The sequence below is a fragment of the Dermacentor albipictus genome, unplaced genomic scaffold (assembly GCF_038994185.2).
Source record: "Dermacentor albipictus isolate Rhodes 1998 colony unplaced genomic scaffold, USDA_Dalb.pri_finalv2 scaffold_17, whole genome shotgun sequence".
Taxonomy (NCBI): Eukaryota; Metazoa; Arthropoda; class Arachnida; order Ixodida; family Ixodidae; genus Dermacentor; species Dermacentor albipictus.
In genome coordinates this window covers 7,056,517-7,082,962 of record NW_027225571.1, presented here as the reverse complement: position 1 = coordinate 7,082,962, position 26,446 = coordinate 7,056,517, and the positions used below count along the sequence as shown (strand labels likewise).

The 26,446-nt window shown below is 46.2% G+C and overlaps 2 protein-coding genes across 9 annotated transcripts in view; one reads left to right on the top strand and one right to left on the bottom strand.

The window, feature by feature from the left end:
• Nucleotides 1–26,446, bottom strand: part of LOC139052024 (uncharacterized) — a 266,591-nt gene that overhangs the window by 194,212 nt on the left and 45,933 nt on the right. The gene's annotated exons all lie outside the window — the stretch shown is intronic.
• LOC139052022 (histone acetyltransferase KAT5-like) overlaps nt 1–26,446 on the top strand; it is a 181,327-nt gene that overhangs the window by 147,060 nt on the left and 7,821 nt on the right. For all 7 annotated transcript variants that reach the window (XM_070529090.1, XM_070529091.1, XM_070529096.1 and 4 more), the window contains 3 exons: nt 2,292–2,432; nt 11,848–11,941; nt 15,040–15,202. In XM_070529090.1, coding sequence (XP_070385191.1) covers nt 2,292–2,432; nt 11,848–11,941; nt 15,040–15,202 — 398 coding nt within the window. The remainder of the gene's footprint in view (nt 1–2,291; nt 2,433–11,847; nt 11,942–15,039; nt 15,203–26,446) is intronic.

Sequence of the window (26,446 nt, the reverse complement as noted above, 5' to 3'; positions counted from 1 at the left end):
ATCTCATCGGTAGCTTGTGCTCGACAGCAATGATTAGACTCTTGCATCTGCTCACGCTGATGTTCTCTGAGCCAAAGTCAATGGCCGCATTCTCCGCTTTCACATGGGCACGTTGTCGTTGACTGTAGTGAAGTCTCTGCTGTCGACGCCTCTCCTCATAGTAGGCTTGTTCTTTGGCCGTGCACGCAATGCGTGGTCTTCCCATTTTTCCCATTTTTGTTGGAGTTGCAACTGTTGCAATGGTCTACCTCTGCAATGCACAATCCGGTTCTTACACACCATGGCAGCTACTGCAGCACACATCCCCATATTTTCCCGCCACAACTGCGGAGCCGTTGTATCGAGGTCAGACACAGCTGGCAGCAACGGTAGCCAGAACGGGTGCACTCCCCCAGTGTGCAGCTGCAGCACATGGTGAAATCACGTGTACTTTATTCTGCACCATACTATCGTTTGTTATCTTACTTGGTCACTTTACGGAAGTTAGCCAGCCCTGATACCCCTCCTACGAGACCATGGATATGGCTCAATCATGCAGGTCCGTCAGGTAAACCGCTTCACAGTAATAGTCTTTTTCGGAGTCCTAATAATAAGGAGACCCTACAACAGTGTGGGCGAAACAGTAAAGGTGATGAGAAGGATTTGGATGATGCCACTGTAAAATGCCTATGCACGTGTCAAAGGCCTAGCCAGGTGGCTTTTAGTACCACCTTTTGCCTTGGCACCAAGACAAACCGCTTTTGAGCGTTGTTTTGTCAATAAACGAACAACGAAACAATAATCTGCGAGCGGCACTTCGAAGCATACTTAGCTAGTCAAAATTTGATGCGATGTGCCCCAGTTGACAAATGATGCGTTGCCACTAAAAATCTTCCCCAATGCTCTAAAGTACGCATGAAAGCCTATTGCTTGGAAAAGAAAACAGCGCAATCTGTGTAATCGAGCACCACCAACAGTTTTGGAGACGAAATATTAGTTAAGATAAGCCAATGCTAGCTGATAGCACCCACGCGACGGTTCTAGTGACGCTGGCACCACCAGTGAATTCAGTGAGTAGAAAACCCCATCACCCCTTAGGAAAGTTGACTTTTTAAAATGTTGTAAACATGGGCACAGTTTACCTTTTCTGTCACTATTTTTTCCTGCATTTCAAGTAATAATTCATACTTATGCAGAATAAAGGTTTTAAACAGAATATTTCATAGTAATTCTAAGTTTTGAAAGGATTAGTAAGAAAATTGCACTGCACATATAATTACATCTGTATTGTGAGCGCCTCACCGAAGTTTCTAAATGAAAAATAAGTATACACAAATTTGTGCTCTTCTTTTCATGCTCTGAAGCATTCAATATATGGCTTTCACGATCGATGGTGTCCCTCTCACGCGCAGAGAACCTGAATGTGCATGGCCACACTAGCCCAAATGCCCACATTTCGTCGCTTCAGCACGGACGTGCGACGGTCGCTTCGATGGAGGCACCAGTGAAAGGAAAAACATATGCTGGCTGTGTTTCAATACTCGCTGTAGATGGCAAAGTAGATGGCTAAGTGGACAGCAGCTATCTTAAGTCTCATTCCAGTTATCACGAAGACGTCAAAGTGGACAGCTTTGCGAAGACAGTATCAAAGTTGAAAACAGTGCAGGCTACATTTCCTGTCAAAACAAGATGTAAAAGGATGCGTCACTTCTTGATGTTGAGAAAACAAAAGGTATTTTTAAATTGATTCCGTTCATGTTTAGTTTATCATATCTTAACTGCCCCTGGGGCCAACTCTTTATTCTTGTATTTATAAATTAATGGTATTCTGGATGTCATCAACAGTAACATCAACAGGTTTTTCAATGACGATTTTGTGTGCTTGAGTCTCAAGTCAGACGAATCCCACACAGCTTGAACAACATTTCAGTTACGTGGAAATATAGTGCACAAATATAGTGAGTTCATGATTGTAGCTATACAGTCAGCATCCGAGTTTTGTGAATAACAACTGTTAGCGCTTGTCGCTTGTGTGTTTGTGGTAATTTGCTTTGCACTTGACCTATTGTAAGCAATCATGGGCAAAGTAATCCTACTACAAGTGCTACGCAAAGTATATATTATTTTTCTTGTGGGTGGCCTATCGGATTCGGCATGTTAATTTAGTTTGTCAGTTTTGTTTATAGCAGCTTTATTTATCTTGAGCGTGCTGTAATCCTAAATTTTGTGAACAGGAAAAATGCGTTCTGTAGTCGTGTTTCCCCCTTTTTTATAGCTTTGGGAATAATCCGTGGAATTTATTCTTGATGCAGACATATGCGCAAAACCTATGCCTCCTGGCCAAGTGTTTCTTAGATCATAAGACGCTCTACTTTGATGTGGATCCATTCCTCTTCTACGTCTTGACTGAGGTTGACAATCGTGGACACCATATTGTTGGCTACTTCTCCAAGGTAATTGCCCACTAGACTGCCAGCCTTTATCTCTCTTGCAGTGAAACCCCCCTGTTTTGTTGTATTTTTTTTCTGCTTTTCTGCCAACTTACAGCTGACTTTTTGTGACGAAATAGCATTTTTGATGTGTTAGGAACCTAGGCAGAGTAAACATTTGTGCATGGTACCGAGCCTTTAGCTTCCAGCCATTGACTATGACCTCTTCAGGTTATGTTGCTTCGGAATACATTATCTTAGTTATTTCTAAATGGGGGGGTGGGGGGGTACCTGGCACACCATTGAAGAATATAGTACCAGATACATCAGGGTATTTTCATGTCATATGCCATTTTATTTATAGCCAGTTTTGACTGTATGGCAGCAACAGATTTGCATTGAAATGCCAAAATTTATCATTGTGTTCACAGAAGTACCAGGCAACATATTTTTTCTTCCAAGAAATGTTGCAGCATAACATAAGGAGCTTTGAACTTGCATGCTGCAGGAGACCATTTTGAAATAGACTGACCACGCTAGCATGGGTGGCGTTTTGTAAGTTTAACCTAACAAAATATATACATATACATATAATTAGTACTAGCTTTGGATCCACATATCATATGCAGACTTATATTATTGGAAAAAAAGGCTTCATCTACCAGAAAGAAGTTCCAAATGCTTTCCTGTATGGCAACTTTTTCAGATTCGCGAGATGTGCGATTTCAACTGCTCTCATGCATACCACTTGGTAGGCGTCGTTTTCTACCCTTTTCTAACATGAATTCCTACCAACTAGCTCAACTCTCTGTCATTCTCATTATTACTTAAACTTTATTTTGCACACATTTGTGCAATGCAGGCTGCACAAAGCACAACTTTTTGTTTTTGATATTAATTGTTCTGGAAGGAAAAAGATTATATCAGTGACAACCTGATAGCTTCGCCAAGCTCAAGCATTTGTTATACTTGCATTAGGGAGGGAGAATGGAAAATGGATCATTGTTGCACAGCCTGCGGGTTTGTTCAGACATTGTACACATAGAGGGACTGGCGTGATCAGTCTTAATGTAAAATGATCAAGACCCACTATATTAGCACAGTTCAATTGTTCCCTTTTATATTGAACCACAGTGTACAAGGTGAGAAATGTGAAACTGGGGTCTGGCAACTTCTGTACTCCTAGTGTAGGTCCCCAGTGAAGCGTTTATGATGTTAAGAGACCACTGCAACAGCTGTCGCTGAAGTGCATCGAACTTGCCCTTCTCTTTGTGAATAATGTTTGAACTAAAAAAATAAGCTATCAGACGTGTGTCAATACTGCACAAGAAGTGCAGTTGTAGTTGTGTGCTGCAAAAGAAGAGGGAATGTGATGTCAGGCAGCGAGCCTTCATAAGGCAGCCTTCTCTGACGTTGTTCTCTCCCAGCTTTCACTTGGAGAATCATGAGAAATGCATGCATGGCATGTTAGAACCCCTGTGAAAATTATGCCATACATGGCTTGGTTCATGGTAGGTTGGAGTCCTGCTAGTTGCTGGAGTTGCCACCTCTTTCTACAGCTCCTGCTACTCTCTTTCTGCTCGCCACATTTGATGCCTTTTGTTCTTGGCATTGAGAGCTGCAAACATTGTGGCCATTGCAACGGCAACACTCGCTTCAGAGTGTCCACACATTTGGCCACTCACTGCAACTTTCTAGCGGTGCAGCAGACAAGCAGACGAGCCCAACACAGCCACACAAAAAATGGAAATGACCGCTTGCAATCGCCTGCTTTGGTGCTTTTCTCATGATTCTTTCTTTCTATAACTAGGCTTCAAGATTGTCACGTAACTTCCTCCTAGTTTTTTTCATTCCTTCATGCATGCCATCATGTCGAGATCTTGGAAAAGTATCGCTTTTGCTTGCTCAGTGGAGAATGAATGCACACTTGTATGGCTGTAGGGGAGATCATGTACATTTAGCAGCTCGCAAGGATTGCTTCTGGCATGTAAAACTGATTATAAATGGCTAAAAGGCAAATAAATTTCAATTTTGAAGTCAGTGTGCAACATAGATGTAACTGATTGCCTAGCATGTCAAAATTACTGTAGGCTCAGTTTGTCTTTAATAGTGCAAAACTGTATGACTTGATCTGTTGTATGCACATCTTGAGTACCATAGGCACCAGGTGCAGAAGCATTTTGACCAGTGGTGCTTCATGCAGTGGCGCCACGAATGTAATCGCATGTGACGGCCGGTCCGAGCGCAGCAGATGCAGCCACCAGCTGCGTTGGTTATGTTCCATTGTTTCTTTTGTTTTGCATTGCTGGAATGCCCTGTGGAATCAAAAGTCTGAACAAACATGTTGCATTTTTAGGTGCAAGAACAGTTACTGAAACATGAGTGAATCTGGTGAGGCCATTCAGTTCCCTCGGTTTTTATTGCGGCCCCACCAACTGGAATGGCATAAAGACTGGATATGCGTTATTTGTAGGCAGCTGCATGTACGTTTCAGACACTGCTCTACGTTTCAGACACTGCTCGTTTCAGACACTGTCAAGTTGTTCTAGCATAAATAAAGGAGCCATTCATTCACAACAGCATCATGTTCTAAATGTTGGTCCTGGCATCCACAGGTGTGACAGCTCTGGAGCTTGAGCACCGAAGGCATATATGGAGATTTATAGTTGTCAGAGGGTCAAAAATTGAGCTTGTTGGTACATTGAAACCCATGTGTTGCCTTTCTTGTCCCGCCATTTAGCGCTGTCAAAGAAAATTTCTCATAATTTTGTCTTCTTCCTAGTGGCTGAGTCATTTTCTTCTCTATTATATTGTAACGAACAATTAAGGGAGTCCAGACACAACTATTTATTGTGGGCTAACTTGTGCCCTGGGGGTAAATAAAAAGGACTGCCGCGTTCTGAAGAGGAGATCAAGAATGCCTCCTTCTTCTCTCTCGAGCGTCGCTTCACCTCCTCTTCTTCTTGTAGACGCTGACAACGGCCATCTACGATGCAAGTGCGTGCGGCGAAAACACGTGCCATCATTTCGTCGTCTTTTCTCCAATACGCCGTTGTCCTCTTGAGGGGGCGCATGAACCTGCGCGCGTTGTTTAAATATGTTTCTGCCTTGTGTCATTATCCCCCCTCCAAAACGCATCGTCCCGATGCGTACAGCGACTAAATTGTTCACAAGCTGTTGTCCATACTAAAGTGGTATATGGCACAGAATAGATGTTTGGTTGAATATTCACTGCCTGTCATAATATGGCTTCAGTCTGACCGCATGTACAGTTTCCGTGCGACGCCGGCATTGTGATGAGCTCACTTGTCCTTCTGGCGTAACTTCGTAGTTCAGGGGACTCGGTAAGAGCCGAAATAACGGCGCAAAAGCTTTTTGAACAGGCCGCGCGTCCGCACGGGAGTCCACACCCATACTCCGTCGCCTGGGGCATACTCGACTTCCCTTCACCGCAGGTTGTATCGGTCCGCGTCGATGCGCTGCCTTTGTTGAATGCGGTGTCGCGCCAGCTGACGTGCTTCTTCGGCCTTCTGTGTAAAGTCGCTGATGTCAGGATTCTGTTCTGTACTGTCGCTGACAGGCAGCATTGCATCCAAGGGTGTAGTAACTGTTCGACCAAAAACAAGCTGGAATGGTGTTACCTGAGTGGTCTCTTGCAATGCGGTATTATAGGCGAATGTTGCATAGGGTAGTATCTTGTCCCATGTACGGTGCTCTAAGTCTACGTAAATTGACAACATATCGGTCAGCGTCCTGTTCAATCGCTCGGTTAGCCCATTTGTTTGAGGGTGATAGGCAGTTGTTTTCCTGTGGCTGGTATGAGTCAGTTTCATAATGGATTGCGTCAAATCGGCTGTGAACGAAGTTCCTCAGTCCGTGATAATAATTGCAGGGGCACCGTGTCTTAATACTATCGTGGTGACAAAGAATTCAGCCACTTCGGCAGCCGTTGCACTGATGAGAGAGGATGTCTCGGCATATCGGGTTAGGTAATCCGTGGCTACGACAATCCATCGTTTCCCTGATGACGATGTTGGAAAGAGACCGAGCAAGTCCATTCCTACTTGTTCGAACGGGGCTCCTGGGGGTTCTATTGGTTGAAGGAGGCCTGCGGGTTTTAATGGAGGCATTTTGCGTCTTTGGCAATCCCAACATGTTCGTACATAATGCTGTACTGAAGTCAATAGCTTTGGCCAGTAGTACTTAGCATGAATTCGGGCGAACGTTCTGCTCACTCCGAGGTGTCCTGCTGATGGGTCATCGTGACAGGCTTCCAAGATTTCGGATCGCAAAGCTGAAGGAATGACGAGCAAAAATTTCTCTGTGCTGTGATCAAAATTTCTTTTGTACAGGACATCATTTCTCATCACATACGATGACAACCCCCGGCAGAAAACTCGCAGAACATGGACTGGGTGTCCCTCGAGGTGCCTGATGAGTAGGAGCAACTCGGTGTCAGACTGTTGGTGTACGGCCATCTCAGATGTGGTCACGGCTCCAAGAAACGGAAAGTCGTGTCCATCTTTCACAGGAGCACATTCGACCGGCGCACGTGATAAACAATCAGCGTCACTGTGCTTGCGACCTGACTTGTACACAACCGTTATGTCGTATTCCTGCAGCCTCAGACTCCATCTAGCAAGTCGTCCAGAAGGATCTTTCAGGTTTGCAAGCCAGCACAATGAGTGATGGTCACTGATTGCTCGGAACGGTCTACCGTATAAGTATGGTCGGAATTTTCCTATGGCCTATATTACTGCGAGGCATTCTTTTTCGGTGGCTGAATAGTTGGTTTCAGCCCTCGAAAGAGTGCGGCTGGCGTATGCAATCACTCTTTCCTCTTCGTTTTGCCATTGAACGAGGACGGCATTGAGTCCTAAATTGCTGGCGTCTGTGTGAATGTCTGTTTCCGCTTCCTCATCAAAGTGCACAAAGACTGGGTGGTTTTGAAGTCGCCGTCGTAGCTCATTGAATGCATCATCTTGTTCCCTTTGCCAGACGAAAGGCATATCTTCTTTCGTTAATCGCGTTAATGGCTCGGCAATCTTTGAAAAATTTTTGACGAAACGCCTGTAGTAGGCACAAAGTCCTAGGAATCGCCTAACGGCCTTTTTATCAGTTGGTCTAGGAAACTTTTCTACTGCTGCGGTCTTCTCAGGGTCAGGACAGATGCCTTCGGAGCTAATCACATGGCCGAGGAAAAGGAGCTCATGGAAGCCGAAGTGACATTTTTATGGCTTTATCGTCAGCCCTGCTGAATTAATAGCTTTGAGCACACACCTTAGTCGTTCCACATGCTGAGCAAAGGTGGTAGAAAAAATCACGACGTCGTCAAGATAAACCAGACAGGACTGCCACTTTAAGCCGGAGAGCACAGTGTCCATCATCCGCTGAAAGGTGGCAGGGGCGGAACAGAGGCCGAACGGAAGTACCTTGAATTCGTATAGTCCGTCAGGTGTGACAAATGCTGTCTTCTCACGATCTCGTTCATCCACTTCTATTTGCCAGTATCCGCTTTTGAGGTCGAGAGAGGAAAAGAATTTTGCATCCCGTAGTCTATCGAGGGTGTCATCGATCCTCGGAAGGGGATAGACATCCCGCTTTGTGACGACGTTTAGCTTCCGATAATCAACACAGAAGCGCAAGGTCTGATCCTTTTTCTTTACCAACACCACAGGCGAAGCCCACGGGCTGGTCGATGTTTGAATTACGTCGTCTCTAGGCATTTCTTCGACTTGTTTGCTGATCTCTCTCTCCTTCGATGCCACTCGGTAGGGATGCTAGCAAATAGGCCTCACAGCTTTGTCGACAATGATACGGTGTTTGGCGATGGATGTTCTCTGGACTTTCGATTTCGTTGAGAAACACAAGGCGAATTCTCGTACAGGGTTCTCTATTTGCTGCTTCTGGCTCGTTGATAGTGCTGCTTCGATGTTGACAGATGCGAGTATGGAGTCTACGTTGTCAGAATCCAGTAGTGCAGCAACGGAAGGGCTCAAATCAGTAATCTGTTCATATGCATTAAGGCGGGCAATGACAGTTCCCTTCGCAACATGCTGGACTTCATTTCCAAAATTAGTCAGGAAGACATTCAAACACTCGTCACGCAGTTGAACCAGACCCCTTGCCATACCAATTCCTTTTTCGCGTAAGAGCCCAGTGTTACTGTCTGCTATTCCTTCATAGTCGCTGCATGAATACGGTGCTCCTTACGGCGACAGCTATGCTGGACCTTGGGGGTATCGTGACGTCGTCGTCTATAATCTGAAGAGCATCAAATTGTTCTTCACACTCGAATGTCGCGATGGCGTGCTTCGTTGAAAACGACACACAGGATTCCTGCAAGTTGATAACTGCACCGTTTGCCTGCAAAAAGTCCATTCCAATAATTAAATCCCTTGAACATTCTGACAGGACAATGAAACTGGCGATGTATGTAAAGCCACGTATTCCGATTCTAGAAGTGCACCTGCCCACCGGGTTGATAAGGTGTCCTCCGGCGGTTCGAATTTGCGGTCCTCTCCAAGGAGTCGGCACTTTTTTCAGTCTTCTGGCAAGCACTTTACTCATAATGGAATGGTCTGCGCCTGTGTCTACTAAAGCAGTAATTTCGCAGCCGTCTATAAACACACATAAATCTGAAGCAACGTCACTTTTTCCGCAACTGCTCTCGCGTCCGTCATTCAGCGCTGGAGGCTCTGTTCTTGCGTCGACAGCGGCCACACCTCCACAGGTCGCCGGTATTAGTTTTCCCGACGTGGGCTTTGGGGCCGCCGCCTTGGGGAGCTTGAGGATGGACGCGGGCTTGGTGATCGATACCTCAGCGGCACTGTTGACCGAGGTTGATGTTGCTGTGAAGTCTGCGGGCTTTGGCGCGTTGACAAATACTCTTGGATCTCGAAAGGGCATTCATCGTTTCTTGGGCAAGGAGCATTTACGGAAAACCCCCGAAGTCCCGCTCTGCGGTACTCGTACATCCTGTAGAGATGACCAGCTTCGCCGCAGTAGTAGCACAGTGGGATTCTATCAGGAGTGCGCCATATGTCAGCCTTCCGGAATCTCGTCTCCGGCGGAGACGGCAAGAACCGAGGTTCGGGTACATGCGCAGTTGCCACGATGAAAGTACGTCCTGGAGATCCTCAGAGTACCTCGGCGTACGATACCGTCGGCCGTACCGGTGACGACGCTTGCGGCTGTGCTGGCGGGTGCTGTTCGCGGACTGCTTGTCTCACTTCTTCGCGAACCACTTCTGCTAACGAAGAGACCGCTGTGGGGCCGTTGTTCAGCTGGTTCCTCTGGAGCTCTTCTCGAACCACAGATCTTACGAGTTCTCGTAAGACCTCGACGCGATTTCCGAACATTGTAGACATCATATCCATGGAGGCGACCTTCATTAGCGGTTGTAGAGTCTCGCTGCTGTTGAAGAGTTCTTTCCATAGTTGTCGCCTCGGAGCGGAATTCGGCGACGGTGCGTAGAGGGCTCTGAACCAAACCGACAAAAAGCTCTTGCTTCGCACCGCGCATCAGGTGCCGAAGCTTCTTGTCCTCGCTCATGCTCGGATCGGCCCGGCGGAATAAGCGAGACTTATCTTCGATATACATTGCCACGCTTTCGTTGTTCCGTTGGCTTCTTGCTTGCAAAGCGGCTTCAGCTTTTTCCCGGCGGTCCGTGCTTGGATACGTGGCCAACAGCTGCCGTCGGAAGTCATCCCACGACCGGAGGACAGCTTCATGGTTTTCAAACCACGTTCGCGCACAGTCTTGCAACGTGAAGTAAACGTTGCGGAGCTTCCGCTTTTCGTCCCATCCATTGTCAGCGACACGCTCGAAGCCTTCCAACCAGTCCTTGGCGTCTTCGAAGGTATCACCATGAAAAGGCTCCGGCGTCCGCGGCTGGTCGACGACGATGCGGGTTGAGGCTGTCTGGGATGTCATTTCAGGATTGTCTGCTGCTGCTATTATAGTTTGCTCCGGCAAAAGAGGAAACTCAGGCGGCTCACCACATAGGCGACGGCTCGTGCACTGGTGGACAGGCGTGAACTCGTTGGGTCTGAGATGGCGTGGTTCGGGGCTGCTTTCTCCAACTCGAATTGGGCTGGAAATCATTACCCAGCACTTCCACCAAAATTGTAGTGAACAATTAAGGGAGTCCAGACACAACTATTTATTGTGGGCCAACTTGTGCCCTGGGGGTAAATAAAAAGGACTGTCGCGTTCTGAAGAGGAGATCAAGAATGCCTTCTTCTCTCTCGAGCGTCGCTTCACCTCTTCTTCTTCTTGTAGACGCTGACAACGGCCACCTACGATGCAAGTGCGTGCGGCGAAAACATATGCTATCATTTCGTCGTCTTTTCTCCAATACGCCGTTGTCCTCTTGAGGGGGCGCATGAACCTGCGCGCGTTGTTTAAATATGTTGCTGCCTTGTGTCAATATCTTCATTCATCGCGCTCCCCAGCTCTGGCTGCAGCTGGTAAAGGAGTCTATGTGCTCTGTATCCACAGCGAACGCCAATGCAGCACCCTGTTTAGAGTGGCTGTCAATGCCGGCCTTGCACGGGCTCCGGCAACGACCGACAGCTCTTGACGTGCCAAGCTACATAAAATAGACCGTGATGGAAGATTGGGCCAGTTGCTAAGACATTAAGGTTGACAAATCATTGCAAGAAAAGGAAGAAAACAAACGCAAAACAGGAGCATACCAACACATCAGCGAGCAGCAAGAAAATATAAGATGTGCATCTCTTCATACATAACTAGGTTAATGTGCACAGCAAAATTACATAAACTGCTGGAGTTACGTGTCTTTGCTTTCACGGTGAGCTTTGTTTGCAGGGTGCATTTGCATCACAATTTGCACTCATTTTGTGCTACCTAATGCTGTTAATATGACCTGCCTTGTACAAGCGGTGACTTTTCTCAGGAGCAGATGCTCAAAAATATTTTTTCCAGTTTATCAGGCCTTGGAAACCACAGTGCGAAATTGCTGGGAATGCCATGTGCATCTTTGCCCACCCTCTGCACCACATGCCATTAGTGCGCACTTACTGCTGCCATTGGTGCCGCAGTTCGCCAGTGTGCTGCTCACACCCTTAGATGGCCACCTGGTGCCTATTCACAAGGCAACAGCAATGACTAGGCTGTTAGATAGGGCACTTCACTGTTTAAAAGTAGTCTGCCACAAGAGTTCCTATGAGTGCGCATGGCGTTTGCTTAACAGCATAAATGCTATTTAGTTTCTTGTCCCAGTTCTTGTGCTCTTTTTTAGAGTTAGACTCAAATGGATCTTAAGTGAATGTTCATGGTATGTTACAGTTAAAGTGTGCATGTTGTGTTTTCGGGTATACTGTTCAGTAATATATATGTGGCCAGCAACAAGAGGAGATTGTTGTTGAGTGCTGGATGCCATCTGAATGCAGTGCATTTTTATGTGACCTTGCAGGAGAAGGTATCACACGAGGACCACAACTTTTCCTGTATCTTGATTCTTCCCCCATACCAGCGTAAAGGTTATGGAAAGCTGCTGATTGAGTTTAGTGAGTATTGGCTTTTTTTTGATGGTTATGTACTGTTAACTTTATCCCTCAGTTAATTTTATTAACGGAGTTGAACAAGTTCGCAAGTCGTTTTGATACATTCACAAGTTGTTTTTATAGAAACAAGGCCCTCTTAACTGACTTCACATAGTATTCGCCTATCTGAGATCTGACCATATTGTAACCACTTCCAGAACAAAATGGTCAGTCTGGTGACTTGCAGATGTTGCATGAACATGAAAATGTCATCAAATTATGCCTCTCAACACCAAGAATGCGTAGCAATATTCAGCAACTATGGATATAATGAAAAAGAGTTGTAATTAGCCGTAAGCAGGGTGAAACGTTGAGGCAGCCTGCCCCTACCACGTCATCGCTGCCATTCTTGCCATTGCTATCCGATGCAAGCATGTTCGCAGCGGTCGCCTCATAGGTTAGAAGCACTTAGTTTCCAAATCTATAGCCGTGCGCTTTCTTTTCACTGGCAACGTAGTGCATTGCTGATGATCAGTGGGCAGATCAGCCATCTTCTGTTTCGGCAGTGAATCAAACGAGGCTGAGAAACCACGTGGCCAGGAACAATTTCGACGCAGTCAACAAAGATGAACACGAGCGATTAAGCTATTTGCAGAACTGCACTGAATGAGAATCCAGCGAGCAATCTGGGAGCAACGCAGTTGGTGCAGTCCATTCGTGTTTCGGAGGGTGGCGCGGCACAGAGCTATGGGCGCAGCCCATTTGTGTTCGGAGGGATGGAAGGGCGACGGGAGAGAGGCACGTGGAGAAGGCTGGAAAATGAGCGCGTGTCGGCTGTTGGGGCAGAGGGCCATCATGCAGCAGCTTGAATTTCGTTTTCTTTCTTTCTTTTCAAGGATTTCACATTTCAGTACCTTTCAGCACGGACACCCAGCAGCCAGACTTCATCGTTATAACTAATAAAGCAGCATTGGGGCATTGTAGTAAGCAGGTTATTTCACCGTGGAAAACATACAAAAGTTGATGGTGTAGCAGCTATATTGCTATACTGAGCTATACCAACATATTGTTAAAACCGGTATTGTTATAAGTGGGTTCGACAGTATTGAGCACATTCATGGTAGACAGCATGTTCACTTTTGATCAACAAGCTCAAAAGTCAAGTAGAAACTGACTGATACTCGGGAAGAAATTTCTTTAGATGTGCTGCTTGGTAATAATGTGACAGCAACCCATTATACACTTGCTTCATGCCTTAAAGGCCAACTTCAACAAAATTTTGAACAATGTCAAAAGCCTAGTTTAAGATAGCGTTAATATAACGGAGCCTATGTACAAAATTTTACGTTTGAAATACAAGCGAAAGGCTCACGAAAAGCTAGCAAAATAGCCTATTTTGATATCAAAACTGAAAAAATTCCGCCATCACTGCTCCTCGGCATTGTGATGCGTGACCTAGAGTACATGGCACCTGAGCATGACCCCGGAGATAGGTGGCACCCGTGGCGCGCTAAAAAATCTCAGAGGCAGCTTGCTGGGACTTGTGTCACGGCGACAACCACAAGGTGCACGCGTCATCTGCTTAGGCGCTATTTAAAGACTGCTAACAAGAAAACTATTCAATTACCAGCCTTGTGGACTTTCCAAGATTGCGTTAGTGGTACTCTGGAACCTCGTTATAACAAAGTTGAAGGGGGGGCCTAAATTACTTTGTTATATCCGTAGCTTTGTTGTATCCCTTATTGCCATTTGCTGCAATATATGCCTAGTGGGGTGCACAGTTGTTAACATTGAAATAAGAAGATGGCATTGAAGCCCGCACAACCGCTCCACGGCCACACATGCGATGAAATTTGAATAAAGCAAAAAAAAAATCTCCAGCATGTACAACACTTGACTTGGCACCTGACGCGATAGTGTTTAGACAGCTGCCTTTTGTTCCATTGTGATGGTCTTTCGCATCCGCTTTCCACTTGGCACGTCGCAGTCGAGCAGCACGTGGCACACAGCACTGCATGGCACTGTGTGATTGAGGCGGCTAGCGAACATGGCTTGGCCGGCTTGTAGCCTCCAAGATTGCACCAGTGGCAATGCGATCCAGGAGGCCACACCCACCTCCTGCCAGCCCACGCAGTGTGTCGTAGGGAGAAGTGAATGCACAGGTTGGACATGACCCTCAAAATTGCGCCGGGGAGATCTCATAGGCCAGGTCCAGCTGCAGCTGCTTGCACCGTGTGCCTTAGAGAATGAGAAAAGTGAATGGCACTAATCTTTAGCACTGCCGCGCTTAGCTGTGCACTTGCGCAGAATTCGGTGTGACCCCTGAGATTGTGCCGGAGAGATCTAGGAGGGGACACCCCACTGCGTCCTGCAGTAGAAGCAAATGCACCAATCTTTCGTACAGTCACGCTGTGTGGCGCAGCTCACACAGCCAGGCACACGCAAGAAAGAGAGAGGGAAGTGGAGAAATGCGATAGTGCACCGTAGCATGTGCACAACTACGGACTGTGGTGAGAAAGGCCAGTGTTGCTCAACAGTGTATTCGATACAGGGACGCCAGAGTTTTCTACTGTCGCGGCGATTGTGTGCTGAACCCCACGTAAAACTATGTATTCAGCATGCAACGGTCACATATTTTTTGGTTTCAGAGAAGAATCTACTTCGTTATACCCATTGGCAGGACAATTTTACTTCGTTATAATACATGGATCTCTGTGGGAATTTCAAGAGGAATTTCATTTACTTTGTTCTATCCATTACTTCATTATATCCACTTTCATTATAATGAGGGTCAAGTGTAATTGCTACTCATAACAAATCTAGCCAAAGTGAAGTTTTGATGCAGTTGGAGTGTGAAACCGAAATTGTTACTGCATTGCGGTTTCATTTTTAATTATTCACTGCTGAACAAGCTTCATCTTTTTCTAAGTGACCTGACTTTATATTGTTAGGACAATAGCCATGTTGCAGTTTGAGGAGTGTGAATCGCACTTGTTTCATTGGGAGTATAGCTTCTACTGCACAGTGTTTCATTGCATTCACACCCGACTGCAATGAGCTTATTGCATCATTTGCAGCAAGTGATAGCTATCTCAGAGTCACTGCCTGCTGTTGCTTTTCAGGTTATGAGCTCTCGAAGTGTGAAGGCAAGACTGGCTCCCCTGAGAAGCCACTTTCTGACCTGGGGTTGCTGTCATACCTGTCCTACTGGTCTGAGGCCATTCTCGAGATTCTGATTAACATGGTCCCTACCGACTATGAGGAAAGGCCTAGGATCAGCATTCAGTGAGTCACTCGTCACATCCATTGATTTCAGATGAGGGAAACCATGTGATTAAGGCCATGTGCTAAACAACAGGGGACCACTTTGGCACAAGCGGCAGGAGATATTCTGTTGCAGCTTGTGTCATCTCTAAACAAACACCTCTCTGACTTTCTATTTTTGTATATATATATATATATATATATATATATATATATATATATATATATATATAGAATGAAGAAGAGTATGACGTACATTCAAGAAGCACAGTATACTTGACTGATGTTTCGGCTGGTGGACCAGCCTTTGTCAAAGTCAAACTTGTTCATTGTCAAAGAGAGAGAAGGGAAGAAGGAAAGGCAGGGAGGCTAACCAGACTGAGTCCAGTTTGCTACCCTACATGTGGGGAGGGGAATGGGGAGTGAAAGAGAGAGAAAAAAAACTTAGGTGTAGGATGTCTATAGTCGGGCACTCAAGTCTGTTGCCTTCAGGTAGTGAAAAAGCGCTCAAACTGCTTTCTGTGCTAATGAACTGTGAGGCCAGGCTCCCAAGATCTTCGCTTCCATAAATGGCCTGTCATCCAGTCTATTCAAGGCACACTGGAGAGTCTCTCGTTGATTATGGAAGCGAAAACAGTGGCACAGAAGATGACTGATGGTCTCTTCACACTTGCACTTAGCGCACATTGGTGAATCCACCATTCCAATACGATAGCTGTAGGAGTTGGTAAATGCTACTCCTGCCCACAGCCAACACAGCAGTGTTCCGTCACGTCGTGATAGACTCGCTGGTAATTTAAGTTTGGGTGATGGGTCGAGGCTGTATAAACGACAATTAGAGTTCAGTGGTGTATGCCAGTAACTTAACGTGATGGTACGAGCGAGACTGCAAAGCTCTCCTGCAGCGTCGACTCTCGATAAAGGTATAAGGAGTGTCGGTGCGCCAGCCTGGGCAGGTCGGGCAGCGTCATCGGCAAGGTGATTACCAACGACGCCACAATGTCCCAGCAGCCACTGAAATATGATATCAGGTCCTCATTCAGATGTGCAATGGCAGGTTTCGTTGATTTGTGACACCAGCTGTTCATAATTGCCACATCGTAAACTTCGCAAGCTCTGGAGGGCTGCTTTCGAATCGCAAAATATTGCCCATTTGTTGGGAAGTTCTTTTTCAATGTATTCGACAGCAGCGCGAAGAGCGACCAGTTCGGAACCTGTAGATGTCGTTACGTGTGAAGTTTTCAACTTGATGACAACCGATTAAGATGGTAGAACAATGGCGCCCGTAGAATTTTCCGAGACGGAACCATCCGTGTACACATGGAATAGGTTAGCGCATAAACAATGCAAAAGTTCCAATGTGATCTGCTTGAGAGCTGCGGTGGCCAGGCTAGCTTTCTTCACTATTCCTGGAACAGCAAGGTACACAGGAGGCTTTTTCAAGCACCACATAGGGGATGGCGTTCTTGTTGCGGGTGAGTGCCTCAAAGACAAAGAGTGCCGGTTAGCTGCAATTGATCTGGAGAACGCTGCCTTGGGTCTTTTCTCAGGCAAGCGAGCAAGATGGTGGTCAGGGACTCTGGATATATGGCGAACATGCGCCCGGAGTGCGTCGATAGCTATATAGGTCATTATTGGGTGGTCTCTCGCAGTGGCAATCGTTGCCACGGTTGAAGCATTTTGAGGTAGCCCCAGACATGTTCAAAGGGCTTGGCCTTGAATGCTCTGTAGGACATGGATGTTAGTTTTGGTAGCATCGGACAGCACTGGTGTGCTATATCGCAAGTATCCTAGGAAGAGCGTCCTGTATAGTTGAAGCATAGATGCCACAGATGTGCCCCACATTTTACCGGCAAGAAACCTTAGTATATGGGAGATAGAAGTAAGCCTCTTCTTCAAGTATGAGATGTGGGGGCTCCATGAAAGTCTCTGTCGATAATAACACCTAGGAATCGGTGAGTTTTCGCGTAGGAAATTGGTTGGTGGTCAATAGAAATGGGGTACCAGGTCATGGGCTTGTGGGTAAAAGCGACTAAGGCGCACTACTCGGTCAAAATGCTGAGGCCTTGAGCACGCGGATACGATGATGTTAGGGTCACTGCTTTTTGGAGCCGTGCACGCAGCTGGAGACGTGTAACTGCCGAGGCCCATATGCATATGTTGTCAGCATATATGGAAAGGTTTACTGTATGTGGTAGAACGTCGGCAAGTCCAAGGATTGCAAGGTTGAAGAAAGTGGGGCTTGAGGGACGCCCCGGCAAGTGGGACGCCAAGGCAAGTGTAATGGTCAGCGGTTCAGCCATCTGCACTGTGCACAAAGAAGGATCTTTTGAATAGATAGCTCCGAATCCACCGAAACATGCGTCCACCAATTCCATTATTTTCCAGGGCATCAAGGATGGCTTCACGCATTACATTATCATAGGCGCTTTTCACATCGAGGAATAGTGCAACCGATATACGCTTGTGGTGTTTTTCTTGTTGTACAGACGTGATGAGGTCGATGACATTGTCAATAGAGGAACAGCCTCTTCTAAACCTAGCCATGGCCTCGGGGTATACATTGTGGCACTCAAGATACCACTCTAGGCGGGTGAGAATCATTCTTTCCATGACCTTCCCAACACAGCTGGACAGCGCAATGGGTCGGTGGGACGCTAGGTCAAGTGGCGACTTTCCAGGCTAGTGGTATCAAGATGCTGGACTTCCACCGCTCAGGAACGACGCCATCATTCCATGACTGGTTATAGCATTCTAGAAGTCTGCTTCGGCCATCTTCACCTAGGTGGCATAGAGCGGCGTAGGTGATGCCGTCTGGTCCTGGCGACGATGAGCGCCTGCATGTGGCCAGAGCAGCGTCCAATTCCTCAAGTGAGAAGGACACATTCGATTCTGGGAAGCGTGTCACACCACACTGCCCGCAATCTTCACACAGAAATCTTCGGCTATGTCGACCTGCGAGCGGCCTTGATGGAGGGCGAGGGCTGAGAATGGGTGTCGTTGCTGTGGAGACGAGCTAAGGCCACGCACCATCCTCCATATGATAGACATTGGCTTGCGGGGGTCAAGTGATTCGCAGAATGTCTTCCACCGTTGTTGCTCCTGCCTGCCCATACAACGTTGGATTTTCTTCTGTCTACGTCGAGCGACTCTAAGGTCATGAATTGACTTTGTGCGCCTGTATCGCCTCTCGGCCCTTCTGCGAATCGTTCGAAGTCGCTCAAGTTCCATGTCAAAATCCGTACGTTTTTTAGCGGATGTGAAGGTGTACTTAGACGATTCCAGTACACTTGTAATAAGGTTCTTAGTGGTGCAGGTAAATCCTTCTTTGCATGCCTCTTCCACCTTTGTCTTGTATGTTGACCACCTTATATATACTTGTCGGGAAGTAGAAAAGGAGAAGCTTCCAAATCCAGTGATTCTTAAATAGGTGGGAATATGGTCACTGCCATGAGTCTCGATGTCAGAGAACCATAGAACATCTTGACCAAGTTGCCGTGGCACCAAAGTCAAATCTAAGCAACTGCTATAGTTCGAACCACGCAAGTACGTCGGGCTGCCATCGTTCGTAATGCTGAGTTTGTGGTCGGAAACAAATCCCACAAGTTTCCAGCCCCTGGAATCTATTCTGGAGCTTCCCCAAGCCAAGTGATGAGCATTAAGGTCTCCTGTGATAATCTAGGGTACAGAAGTCGCCGTCAGGATGTCTCGCAGTCGGTCGCTGTCAAACCGACTAGATGGGGAGATGTAAGGCGCCAATAAGGGTGAAGGCCACTTTATTCTTTGTAATGCAGAGACACGAATTGGTTTCCACCATGAGGCTGCACCGAGTGGGGAATGTAAGTTAGTTCTGTACGAATGTGAACAATTACTTTGCTGGATTGCCCGCACGTCAATGCCATAAAGGCTTCGTATCCAGAGAGTCTTAGCGCTTTTGACACATTCGGTTCACATATTACCACTACAGGAAATCGGTTCGTAAAAACGTATTGGCGGAAACATGAAATCTGTGATTTAAGTCCTCTGGCATTCCACTGGAAAATCGTCGCCCTACGCACTTCATCGCGGAGTGAAAGTAGTGGAAGAGCCATTGTGCTTACGCAAGATCTGAAAGCACTGGGCTCAGGGCATGCAACACTTGCACTGCGCTTCGAGCTGTTGGCATATTCGAGTTGCCCACAAGCGTGCGAATCGCATTTATCAAAGACTTGAGCATTGTTACGATTTGGCGGTCATGCTCTGTCAGCTCATCTGGGTGAGGGGTGGAGCATTGTGGTGCCTCTCCTTGTTGGGGTTTTTCCACAGGGCTTATCCTTGGCAGTGGTAGCCATTCTTCATCCACGGCATTCTTTTCAGCTGCTCCGTTATCTATACGCGGTTTGGACACATTCTGCACTGGGGTTGGAGCAGATTCAGCAGCAAGAGGCTTTGCGGCCCGAGTATTCTTTGTGCAGAGAGCAGAATTCCTTGATGAGCATCTGCGACGAGAACGACGTCACCTGACATCAGCAGCTGCTTCACGATGAGTCAACTGGTCCCGCACCATTTTCTTCAAGATGGAGAGTTCTCGCTTAACTCTAGGACATTCCTTTGATGAGGCATCGTGGGGCCCTTGACAGTTCGGACACTTATAAGTTTTTGCCTGGCAGTTGCCTGCAGAGTGTTGTGGTGCACAGCGGGAACATATAGCAGACTTTCCACAGACGGTGCTCATGTGACCGAATTTCTGGCAGTTTCGGCACTGAAGCGGCTTGGGAACAAAGGGGCGGACAGTATGTCGGAAATGACCTACCTGCACACGCGATGGAAGGCAGTCACCTTTAAAGACAATTGTCATGCATCTGGAATTTCCGAGACGGGCCACCTGCAGTATGTGGGTCCCTTGATTGGCAGGCTTTATCAAAAGTGGTAAATCCTCACCTGAGATGGCCACATCAATGTCGCATATGACGCCTGTAGTAGCCTCTTTTCCCATAGGGATGATGGTACCAACATTCATGCCACTGAGGACAGTGACAGCTCGCACAGAATCCAACCCCAACGCTTGGGCGACATCTACGGTGACAACATTCTTCCGAGGGTTCTTCCATTCTTCCATTTGGCAGCAGCCTCTAGAGTTCAACTGCTGCAACTTGCCTGTTGAGGAACCTCATGTTGTCGGAGGGTAGCACAGGTAAGAAAAGGATGGTGTACTTCGGTGAACTCTGCAGAGTCCTCATAGTAGGTGTGTCCACAGAGGCCCTAAGCATCCACCGCTTTGCTTTCTGACTCAGGAGAGTCACGTAGTCGTCGTCGGAGCTGTCGGAGCTCTCGGTCGAGTCTATCAGGGTAGCCTCGCTGTCGCTCGAGAGGCTGTTCCGCTTCTTTGAGGCTGCCGACTCGGGCGCCGCTAAATCAGGTGGGAGTGCGGGTGGCTCCAGTTCCACTCCCGTTGAGCAGGGAACCGTGTTCCCCAGAGGAAAGCGAGAATTTCCTCATAATACTGGTGACGGAGAACAAACACTCGGCAATCGGATCACTTCATCATCTTCCTCATTGTCAAACTTTCTTCATTTTACTACCGGGGCCAGCGTGATTACCTCAGCCATAACTCTATATATATCAGGGGCGTAGCCAGGGGTGGTGCTTATGGGGCTTCAGCCCCCCCCCTCCCCTATTGAAATTTTATCATGCTGTCGTGCACCGCCAATCAAAACAACCCCAGGTGCCGGAAGTCATTCTGGATTTTGTCTAGAATGTCATTTTTACGCTCGAAAAGACATTTCAGCGCGAACATTAATTGCGAACTCGGATTAGATTTTGCGGCAGCGCCCATGCACCGGGAGTCACATGACGCAAGGAGCCCTATCCGAGCACAAAGCTTCAAGGGCGTTTTGGTGGCAAGTGGGCATCTCGCGGAGGCTGCAGAATCTACAGAGCGCATGGATTTCAATTCCGAAACTTTATGGGGATAAAGTTTTCGTAAACTTTTTATGTGAAAGGTGCATTGACATTTCCAATGTCATGCTTTAGGTTTTCCATTCCGTAACTTCGTGGGTTTGATGATATTGTTATAAACATTTGACGCCAAAGGTGCATTGACTTTTTTAAAGTATTGCATCGGACCATCGGACCGACTTCCCGCGCGCAGCAATACCATTCCTGTAGTCCTTGTGCAAATGCACACTGTTTCGGCCAAACAGCAATGACTCGAGCGCTGCACGAGGAATCCTATGTGACCTTGCTCAAGACAGTACCTTTCCACGGCTTTACTTCAACGATAATCTTTCGCGTGCCCAACGGGAACTGTATCGGCTGGCAAGGCAGAAAGGCAAAGAATCAAAATTCAAATTCGTTTGGACCAAAAACGGCAGGATACTGGCTAAGAGGGATGAAGATGCACCTATTCTGCATATCAATAAGGCATCTGATCTCGAGAGTATTGCATGAGCATGAACAAATTTGCCTTCAAGACATGTACTAATCTAAACGAGGTTCTTAGTTTCTTCCCAAATCCTAATGGTTGCGCCTTCCGTGCTGTTCACGTCAACATTCGTAGTATTAGAAAACATTGGGACCATTTTCAGGCCTTAATTACTCCTTTCAACTCCTATTTCGATGCGATCGTGCTTACCGAGATTAACATAGCGTCCGCCTGCATCAATCAGTATCAGATTATTGGATACCAAGTTTTTTCATACACTAGGCCAATTAAAAGGGGAGGAGGCGTGGCAGTTTTCATCCGGGACACATGGGCAACAACTGAGCTGACTTACTCGTTTTTCCAAGCTGAAATTGTGGCAGTGCGTCTTTGCGCACCTTCCTTGTCACTAATTCTGCTTGCGGTTTATCGCCCACCGTGTTGCAACGGTCGTATATTCCTGCATGAACTTGATACTGCCCTGGCCTCGATGTCGTCAATGGACCATGTTTGCCTAATTGGGGATGTCAACATTGATACGTTACGCCCTTCAGCAACGACAGTTGGCAATTATTTGGACGTCATTTCCAAATGGGGCTTGCAAAACACGATCTGTGAACCTACACGCGAAGAATTCCTTGCTGGTCATCTTGTCACATCTTGCATAGATCACATAAATATACGTGCACATAACTTAAGTGTCAAATCCGCCGTTATTACAACGAAACTTGCTGATCATTACATGGTCTGCTGCTCTCTAACAGATGACGCTACCAACTTGGTCGCTCCAAACGAAGTCAAACAAATATCATTTGTTGACCCCTTGGCTTTCGAAAAATTTGTAATGAATCACGACTGGCATAACTTTTTGATGACTGTTCCTCCAGGCAACGCCTATGACAACTTTGTAGCACCATTCACCGATTTCCGGCTTGCAGCTACACGGGTCTGTAAAATCAAACAACGTAAATTGGACCAAAAATGGATGTCTACAGAAATACTCACGGCAATACAAGCAAAAGACTTGTTATAGGTTCAAACAAAGAGAAGTCCTAATTGTACTGCTTTGCGGCTTCGGTACAAAGAGCTTCGAAATAAGGTCAATGCTATGATACGTCTAGCAAAACGCAATAACTTACGAGCGAAATTCACGGACGCTCGTTGCGACAGCAGGAAAACATGGTCCCTAATTAACAATCTTAGAGGTGGTGATGTATACGCTAATCACCATGTTGATCTGATGTCTCATTTTTCTTCAAATGGTACTGCCACCGCTAATGATTTTAACTCATTTTTTTCAAAAGTGTCTGGTGTAGCGAGTCCTCATCCAGATACTTGCACATTGCAAATTAGTATTTCAGAATCCGCCCTTCTTCCCATGTTTTCGGAACATGACCTCAAATCAATCCTTTTCAGTCTAAAACCAAATAAATCTCCTGGAATTGATGGTGTTTCAATATTAGAGCTGCGCAGAACTTTTGAAGCAATAAAAGATGTGCTACTACTCATTTTAAACAATATTATTACCACTGGTATCATTCCTGATAATCTGAAGAATGCGCTGGTCATTCCTCTTTTTAAAAGTGGCGCACGCAACAATATTGAAAACTACCGGCCTATTTCTATCCTTTCATGCATTGGGCAGATATTGGAAAAACATCTACTCAGGACAATGAGCAGCTTTTTAAGCAATCATGGCGTGTTATCTCCTAGCCAGTATGGTTTTGTGCCGAATTGGGGTACGCAGTTGCTGCTTGAAGATTTTTCCGATACACTAAACTCTGCGTTTGAACACAATCAGATTGCTTGTGCACTGTTTCTAGACGTCCGCAAAGCGTTTGACAGCGTCTGCCATAGTATACTGCTAACCAAACTTTCTTTGCTAGGCTTTCGGGGTGCGTTTTTGCGGCTTCTGAAAAACTTCTTATCTCATAGGCAACAACTTGTGTCTATTGGAAAATTTCGTAGCAGCCTGACCGAAATTAAAGCTGGCGTCCCCCAGGGTTCAATTTTAAGTCCGTTATTATTTAACTTATATTTTAATGATTTATCTAATGTTGTGAACGTCAAATTAAATCAGTATGCTGATGACACTCTCCTTGTTTCACACGCTCGAAGTTACACTGACGCCATCTCTTCTTTACAAATGGCAACAACAAGAGTGATGGACTGGTTTCAGAATAATGTAGTCCATATAAATGCGTCCAAAACCCAACTAATCTGTTTCCACAACCCTGTCAAGCAAGTTACCCTATCCTCCCCGTTATATTTGCACACATCACATTGCAATCCCTGTTCGTGTGCCCCTGTGCAATACGCTTGTTCAATTAAATACCTTGGTGTCTTTTTTGACAGTGATTTATCCTGGAACTCTCATTTCGTATATATTTGTCAAAAACTTCGCGCAGTGTCTTGTGTTTTGTATAACATAAAATTTTACATGCCATTGTCTGTCCGAAAGCTTGTAGTACATGCCTTATGCTACACTGTAATCCGGTATGGGATATCTACATATGGTCATGGCGCTCAACATTTGGTAAGCCGGGTCAACTCCGTCCTTCGTGGCATTCTGAAGTATGTTGCTTATGATGTCTCCCCCAAATCTGATGTGTTCAAAACTTTGTCTTTACCTGATTTCAATTCTTTGCTGCTTGAAACTGTTATCTTAAAACATTTTTGGTTAAGTCAGTATAAAATTCCTTATGTGCCTGTCCGTTCCCTGAGACCAAAGAATCCTTACATTACACCCCGCTGTAAGACGAGATATGGTCAAAGACTTCGTAACTACTATGTCCCAGCAATGTTTAATCTACTTCCTCAAAGCATACAAAATGTGAAAACAAAATATGGTCTTAGAAAGGCTCTTAGACACATGAATGCATGATTGGAAGCCTGTCATGTGAGTGAATGTGTGTGTTTTTGTTTTTTTTTTCACTATTGTTTAATAACGAGTTACTGATGGCTCTGTCGCTGTCTGCCAGGCACTGCCGTTCAAGCCCACTGTGGCTTTGGCAGGCCCGATTCTTGCACTGTATGTTTCTCAAGTCATCAATAAAGTATTATTATTATTATTATTATTATTATTATTATTATTATTATTATTATTATTATTATACACCGAGACAAGCCAAATCAACACACTATCAGACAAGTAGACAAAGCATGCGGCTAGGTCTGATGAGACGAAGTATTGTGGTGGTTCATTTGTGCCGTCATGTCAGAGAAAAGAATATCAACATTTTTCATAACCTGCGCCAAAGCACCTATGTCAAAACACTAAAGCCACCAAAGGTAACTACGTTCTGATTTATTTTTGTACTTTGACTTCTATGTGGGAGGACAAGTTAAGCCTCTTCAATTTTCTTGTTCTACCTGCGGGCTGCCATAGCCAGACAACGCGCATGTGTTTTTCTTGCGTTGCCCCGACCACTGCGCGGTGCACTTCTGTGCGCGTTTGTTTTTCTTTGGCCGAGTGGATTTTCGTCTGGCAGAGTTTTGGACGCTTTTTGGCTAGCAGACAAGAAAAAGAAGCAATGGTCGCTTGTAGGCATCACTGCAACACATTCGCTTGAGCGCTACTTCTCCGGCAAGTGTTGTCTTGCCGGTGTAGGATACCAAACAATATTCATATGCTTCTCTGTGGATCAAATGTCTCACTTTTTTTTCGTTTTTTTTATATTCCTTTGGTAGCCACATTGATGCTCAAAGTAGGCATTCGATTGTAGCCAACATGCTTTCCTTCTCGTTGTTTTTTTTTTTCATTTCGGTGCCCTCCCACAAAAGAAAAAAGAAGACATTGTTTTGGCGCAGCGAATTGTTGCATGGTGAAAGTTAGATTTTGTTACTTCTTTTTTTGCAGAAAGTAATGGGCCACGAGGCGCTTCAGTTGCCGTATACTCTGATTATGTTATTGCGATAGCAATTACCGTATTTACTCGATTCTAAGCACCCCCTTTTTTCATGATCGCGATGCCCAAAGTGAGGGGGGGTGCTTAGATTCGAAAAATCTAAAATGACCCCCGTCCCCATTTTCGCTGCGACATCACGACGAGACGGGTGCCAGAAATAACATTTATTTTGCAAACATCCAAAAGAAAAATCAGTGCAGACAGTAAGCCCACCGCTTGTGTCAGATGCTTAGTCACTATCACTGCCACTCACGAGTCCGCGTGGCTCTGCAGTCCGGCTGTGCAGTAAGGTCGCGCCACGGACGCCGTTCCACCTCGGGACTCCGACGGCTCCGGCTCGATGACAGAGCGAGCAAGCGCGCATGGAGGTCTTGGCTACGCGCTCTTCCTAACAAATAGGGGGGTGCTTAGATTCGCATGCAAACTTTTTTCCCCAATTTATTCGCGAAAATAGAGGGGGGTGCTTAGAATCGCGAAAATACGGTATATGGACACTCCAGGTGCATTCTTGCTGTCGCCGTCATGTTCCGTAGAAAGTCTTATGCCATAACCGTGACTGTGCACCGCATGCTGTATGTGCGAGTGAAAGTGTTAGGAGGGTGGTGGTGACATGGATGAGCCGACAATGGTGGTTCGGTCTTGGGTGCGCAAGGGAGAAAAATGAGGAGGAAGCGCGCTTCCTACCGTCGCACGCGATACATCAGGGGGAGTGGAAGGAGGGGCGGCGGGCCTTGCGATTCTGTGATCTGTGGACCTATGATTGTGCAGCTTCTTTTTTTCCCTTGTGTGATGCACTATATACCGCGAATTTTTCTTAGATACTTAGATTTATTGGAGACATGTGTATTTAAATATCTTGTTTGCGAGGTTTTGTGTATACTAAGTGCTGTGAACTTTGTTTCCAATGACACTTTTTTTGCCCTTTATCAAGCTGTATCATCGTATTTGTATATTCCA